Source organism: Nanorana parkeri, unplaced genomic scaffold, assembly GCF_000935625.1.
Source record: "Nanorana parkeri isolate BGI_ZX_2015 unplaced genomic scaffold, ASM93562v1 scaffold39, whole genome shotgun sequence".
NCBI classification, from domain to species: domain Eukaryota; kingdom Metazoa; phylum Chordata; class Amphibia; order Anura; family Dicroglossidae; genus Nanorana; species Nanorana parkeri.
Window position 1 is genome coordinate 2,278,509 of NW_017306307.1, and position 6,993 is coordinate 2,285,501.

General features: G+C 41.5%; 1 protein-coding gene across 1 annotated transcript in view; it reads left to right on the forward strand.

The window, feature by feature from the left end:
• Positions 1 to 6,571, forward strand: part of TRHR (thyrotropin releasing hormone receptor) — a 29,579-nt gene extending 23,008 nt beyond the window's left edge. Inside the window, exon 2 of the mRNA XM_018570837.1 lies at positions 6,035 to 6,571. Within this exon, the coding sequence (XP_018426339.1) occupies positions 6,035 to 6,460 (426 nt within the window). The 3' untranslated portion in view covers positions 6,461 to 6,571. The remainder of the gene's footprint in view (positions 1 to 6,034) is intronic.
• The last annotated feature ends 422 nt before the right edge of the window (positions 6,572 to 6,993 follow it).

Here is a 6,993-nt window from a genome sequence, read left to right on the forward strand (position 1 = left end):
ATATTATTGAAGGTCAAAAAAATCTCCCAAATGTTGGGTTGTCAACCCAACATTTGGGAGATTTTTTTGACCTTCAATAATAATGGTCACCACGACAAATAGAGAGGGTGAAACTTCCTAATGGGGACACAGACAGCAGAAAAAAACCTGACAAGTGTGCGAATCCTTCTCCACTCGATCCAAATAAAAAAAATGTTTTGGCTGCAGTTGCACTCTGAGGTCTTTGAACCCCAATCATGAGGATTGAGAGGTGCAGTCTGGAAGAATTATGTACTCAGTCCACTGCAGATAGCAGGAAGCCTTTCCCAGTCTCCTTTTCCCCAGCAAAAGCAGAACACGCATTGGGTCATATATTGACATGATGGCTACTTCTAGAGGTAATAGAATTCTCAATTGCTGACCTGTCCTAGTGAAAATGTTGGCTGCAATGCTGAGCTTCTTGCTTTAGTCATTTGAGGATCTGAGATACTTTCTGAGTCAGGGGATCTGAGTTACTTTCTGAGTCAGGAGATATGTGATACTTTTCAACTGGGCAGTTCAAGAAAAATGAGAGAAGGCTCTATGTTTTCTAAAAACCCTTCTGACTCCTCTCACCATAACTTGCCCTTCCTAGAGTAAATGCCCAGAGGTGGCAAGAAGAAGGAAGCAAAATAAGGGAAACATTATTACAAAAGTTTGATCCTTGGTAGTGACTGCTCTGACCATGCTGCTATAGGCACTGACTCACAGTTGTCATTATGGTAAGTATAGCCCTGCCTGTATTTGTGTCATGACAGGGCTCCGCTCCTCCAGTTGCACCCTCAACCACGCCCAATGCCCTGGAGGCCTACCCAACTTTTCTTTCCAGATGACTTCATGTCAGTCACATGGCACCACACGGTCTTTTTCAGATTTTCTCTATAAGATCCTCAATGATGGGTGGTCCTCAGTGATACAGAGGGATATCCATACATGATGGCAGAGCTGCTTTTTTTTTTAACCTCCTGCTGGGGATTCTTTTTTTTATGTGGCTTTAAGTGTACCATGGGAGCACAGGATCAGCTCACTGTTTACAATATTAAGTTAGTCGTGATGAATCCGTGGCTTTCTCCTCTTGAAGTTTAATCATATGTGTGACTGTTTTATCTTCTGAAAATTACACTGAAATCCGTGAAATTATATTTTTATGGCTTAGTGATATAAATGAAACATCTAACTGTACACACAGCCAAAGCAAAAAACTAAATGATTATGGCACTAACCCTGCCTAGGGCTTGAGGGCTCCACTATGAGAAGTAAAAATGGAAGGGGATTTACAAACAAAATAATCTATTCCCTGGGTTAGCTTTGTATTATCTAAAAGGAATCAGTAGGGAGCATGCACAATTAAAGAGATGCTGCTTGTCTCTGCAGACAGTCTCTTCCTCTTAGCACTTTTTCCTTTTGTGCATTCAAGAACAATATATATAGGAAGCGTGACTGAAGGGCTGCTAACAAAAGATGAAATCCTGCCGCACTCCATTCTAAGCAGAATCAATTTACTGAGAGTTCATCAGTAGCACTGAGTCCTACCCAAGGTTTGCCCCCTCTTAGTGTGTTTTACCCAATCCTGGGCTTAGGCTCTACCACTAAACCCAGGATTGGGTGAAATCTTTGTTCCACAGCCTTGTCTCCTGGCTCTTGTGTGCTCTGCTCTAGCTTTTGTCTTGCTCCCCAATATCCCTCCTTTGCCTTGCCCTGGATCCATCTGTTATTTGCTTGTTTCTCTGAAACAGACCCTGATTTGTTTTCTAATTATTGGTGTGCTCCAACTGGATAGACTTTCGATTTTTGCTTTCCATTCCTGGTCTGATGCTTGCATTGTGGACTCACTGCTACTGACCTTTGACTTCACCCCAGCTACACTTCTCCAACTCTTGGCATTATTTATAACTGGCTGACTGCAACCTCTCTTTGTCTGATTCCCTAACACAGTTTAGACTTCTCTGGTATTACATAGTTACATAGTATTTGAGGTTGAAAAAATACACAGGTCCATCAAGTTCAACCTTTGTGTGTGTGTGTGCATGTGTGTTGTGCGTGCGTGTGTATAAGAGTCCCTGTGTGTACCTGTACCCCTGTATGTTACGGTCTCTTAGGATGGTATCTAATTGATTTTGAACAAATCAATATTCTTTGCAGATACCACTGCTTGTGGCAGCGAGTTCTAAAATGTAACCACTCTAACTGAAAAGAATCCCCTAAGCCCCTTGTGGATACATTTTTTTCTTCACCAATTTTAGGTGGTGACCTCTAGTCTTTGTTAGGGAGTTTACAGTAAAAAGTTTAGTGCCATCACCACTGAACATTTTGTACAACAAAATCATGTCCCCTCTTAATCACCTCACTTCCAGCGTGAAAAAGTTTAAATTTAGTAATCTTGTCTCATAGCTTTGATCCTCCAGCCCCTTAATTAGCTGGTTGCTCTTCTTTGGACTTTCTCCAGCTCAAGGACTTTTTTTTCTGTGGACTGGTGACCAAAACTGAACCACATACTCAAGATGAGGCCCGAACCAGTGATCTATAAAGTGGCAAAATGATTGCTTTGTCTCTACAGTACATTCCCTTTTTAACACAAGACAGTACTCTGCTCGCTTTGTTTGCCGCAGCCTGGCATAGCAAGCTATTATTCAATCTGTGGTCTACAATGACCCCCAAATCTTTTTCCATTTCTGATTTCCCTAATGGAGTACCCACTAATGTGTATTCCGCTTGCCTGTCTTTAACCCCAATCATGGCTTGTTGGGTCTTTTTCTTTTTCAGATCCCATTCAGGTGGATTAGTAGCTATAAGTGCTCACAGCCCCATGTAGGTATTTTATGGCACAGACCTGCCAACCATCTTGTTATATCTGTTTGATAAGTACGGATGAGTGAACCTGGTAAGGTTCAGTTCGAGACGAGTTTGCTGAACCCTGCAGGAAGTCTGCAAACCCTTAACTTAGCGATGAAACCCTTTGAGGTCTATTGCAGGCACAACTAGCTATTATTTTCTTGACTTTCGTAAGGCTAATAGATGAGATATTGTCAAATAAAGGCCAGGGGTAGATGTGCAATGCCAATGCACCATACCAATGCAAAAACAATTTAAAAAAATATTGTTCAGCGGAGAGATGGTCTCCGCTGAATGGCCACATTCAAGTGGGGGAGGGTATAGTGTCAGAGGTTCCTTTGTGTTACACTTTTCAGCATCGCAACAGTCCCTGCAGCTGGGGCTGATCCCGACAATATTGTCAAGATCCACCCCGCTACCTGATTGACCTCTGGCTCTCCCTCTCTAGCCAGCTGTGCCAGCCCCCTCCACCGTTCGTCCCTCCTGTCAGTACTGGAGGATCGAAGAGGGGAGGGGGGAATGCCTGTGGGAAGTGATGGCTGATAGTCACTGCTCTCTGCAGGGAAATAATCAGCTATAGGATTCGTGGCAATTAAAGCTCTATGCCAAATACCACCAGTGCCAAGCTGTCTGGATCAAGAACTAACAGCATTTGGGAGCATCAAATCTGTTCATATTCCATAACCTGGTGCTTAAATTTCAGAGGAAATATGGAACAGGCCCATATACTGTAGCTTCCATGTATGAAAAAGGACTAGTCCCGTTTGAATCTGAATGAATGGACCATGTACAGCAAGACTTATACCATCTCTTAACCCCTTCATGACTGAGGCCCTTTTTTCATTTTTACAATCATTTTATTGCAGTGATTAAGTCCTTCCAAAACCCAAGTGATTAGTCTTTTAAACATAACCCTGGAAGGATGAAATTTCTGCCTGTGACAGGGAATGATGCAGAAAGTCACAAAATGCACAAATTACTCAAGCAATGATTAGCTTTCTGTACGTTAGGGAAGCCAGCAGACTTTAATGTACACGGTACTATTTGTCCGAGCGTTTGATTGCATCTGCTGATTTGATGATTAGCTGATTTTAAGGAGCTATTCCAGCGACCTGTATATCCCTTGCCTAATGAATTCTTTCAGAAGATTCATTTTATGAGCGATTTAAAGGCTCGTAAAAAGTGATGAAAGAAGTTGACTTTACAGTTTTGATTGCCTTTTTTTTTTCATTAAATGTAGATTGAAAATCTAAAACTTAGCAGTTCCAGGCTTGGTAACAGTAAACCGTAATTATGTACATCAACGGAACACATTGGGGAGTCACTAAATGCTTATCTCTCCACTTTCTGAAATGGGTGTGCTATGCCAAGGTGGTACTTCAAAGCAAACCTACAATGTACCTAATCAGTAGCTGGCAGTACATAGCAGGCACCTCAAACTTCCCGCATGTCAGCTCCATTTAGCAGCACATCTGGGATCTCATTTAAAGTCCACCTTAAACATTTAAGTAATTCACAAAGTTTTGGAACTTTGCTGGACCCATCAGACTATAGCCCATACATTACATACTGATACCCTGTCCTGGGTGGATCAGCGCATCTCCTATTCCCCACAATAAAGAGGGTCCAGGTACCATAGTTTTCGGAGATAAATGGGAACATTATAACTGATTAAACTGCAAACAAGGCAGACAATATTTCTGACAAGATCAAAAGGGTTTTTTCCCACTTATTGAACAGATATAACAAAATTATTTTAATGATATATTCAAAAGAGAACTATGGTCCAACCTTTTTTTGTCATAGTTCTCTTTAGGGTCACAGTAGGACATACACTAATGTCCTCCTGTGACCCCAAACTCAGCATATAGCGGGCTATGGCCCGCTATATGCTGACAGTGCAGAGCAATGCTGCAGCTGGGGCTGATCCCGACAATATTGTCAAGATCCACCCCGCTACCTGATTGACCTCTGGCTCTCTAGCCAGCTGTGCCCGCCCCCTCCACCGTTCGTCCCTCCTGTCAGCACTGGAGGATCGAACAGGGGAGGGGGGAATGCCTGTTGGAAGTGATGGCTGATAGTCACTGCTCTCTGCAGGGAAATAATCAGGAACTGAGCAATTGGTGGTATGTGATTGCTCAGTTCTCAATCAATAGGAATAATTATGGGGATACGTATATTTCACTCTCCCCATTATTCTCCTTTAAAGCAGACCTTTACACTCAAAAATCTAATTCTACCAATGCATCCCTCTATGTATGATGATTAATAATAACATAGACATGTCAGGTGTAAAATGCTGTGATTTTTAAATACTTACACATGCAGAGCATTTACTTCCTGCTTTGAAAGGGCAAAATGATTTCAGTTTGCCAAAGCAATGCACACTGGGATTGCCTTGTCATCAGCAGAGCATAGCTGGGAAATCTAATTTGTAATCTCATGAGATCTCAGGAAAAGGCATTTTCCTCCCCTGAGATGATGTGCATGGTCACATGTCCTAGTCACATGTCTAGTTACATGTGCCAAAAATCAAGGAAGTAAAAGGAGAGCTAGTAATCTTCCCTTAGTAAACATGGCCACTGTCAGAAAACTGGGGAAGAAAAGAGAAATAAGGGAAGCAAAGAATACAAAGCTGGCAATTATCTAGAAGTTTGTGTTTGTAGATTGTCATTACTTAACATTTCTAAAGGCGTGTTTATTGTTATTTTAAAGATATGGGTAAAGGTCAGTTTTAGCAGGCCAAAAGGGGCTAAATAAGAGATGTTATTTTTCAGGGTTTATATACCCTTTAATTTGGTTTTGGTGGGTTGATTTGTCCCTCATGATCCTTATATCACTGGTATTCTAGAGGTGAGATTCCTGGTAACTGTTTAGGTACATGCAAATTCTGCTAGTCTCTGGTTTTCCCTATGTTGCAGCTGGAATCCACAATAATTTTTTTGTTTTTGTTCATTATGGAAAATCCATCCAGATAACATGACACCAGCTTTTGGTCTTGTAGTGGCTGTAACAGTTGGAAATTCAGGTGGAACTTCTCATTATGTGTCCCCGTGAACTGAGTTGATTTAACTTGACAGGAATCATGCCACACTGAAATACCAGTATTGTTTGGACCTAAGTGTATTTAGTATGCTTGCTTTCATTACTTGCTTGATAGTCTTTTTTTGTTCTATATCCACAGGTTACAAAAATGTTGGCTGTCGTTGTGTTTCTGTTCGCCTTCCTCTGGATGCCGTACAGGACCTTGGTGGTTGTGAACTCCTTCTTGTCTAATCCCTACCTTGAAAACTGGTTTGTTCTGTTCTGCAGAATTTGCGTTTACCTAAACAGTGCCATCAACCCCATCATCTACAACCTTATGTCACAGAAGTTCAGAGCCGCCTTCAGGAAACTTTGCAATTGCAACAAAAAGCGTTCAGAGAAGCCAAAAAATTATTGCGTGGCTCTTAATTACAGCGTTATCAAGGAGTCGAGCAATGGAGGAAGCCCTGATCATTTCAGCACTGAGCTGGATGACATCACGGTTACGGATACTTACCTATCTGGTACAAAGATGTCCTTTGATGACACCTGTCTACCTGCTGATGCGACATACAGCAGATCATAGTCAGACACTGATCAAATACAAGGGAAATTTGTGATTTCATTGGACAGAAAGGTTTTGCTTGCTTGTTAAAGAATACCCCCAAACTATTGTGTTTATTTTGGGTGGAGAGTAAAAAACAATAGAGGGCATACAAACCTGTATTTCATTACTGTATATCTCCAGACAAAACTTATTTTTCAGTTTTAAATTGGGTAAGGAAGGGTTAGAACCCATTTCAGGTTTTGCTGTGTATTTCCCCATCAACGAGATATACTTGCACTTTCAACCCCCAAAGATACAACAAGAAGCGAGAGTAAACTTTTCTATGGTGGAAATCGCACCTATGACAGTTGTCAATGGGACAGGAATATGATTCTCTCTACTCCTGTTTTGGTGACAGGCCTAGAATTTTGGACTCTTTCTCACTTTCTGTCCAGGTGACAATGGACATTGTGACAAACAGTGGGGGTTAGATCTCCTGAAGAGGAGCATGGTTCTAACCTTTTCCCATTCTATTCAATTCTTGAAAAAAAAAGTTATAGCTGTTGTTATCC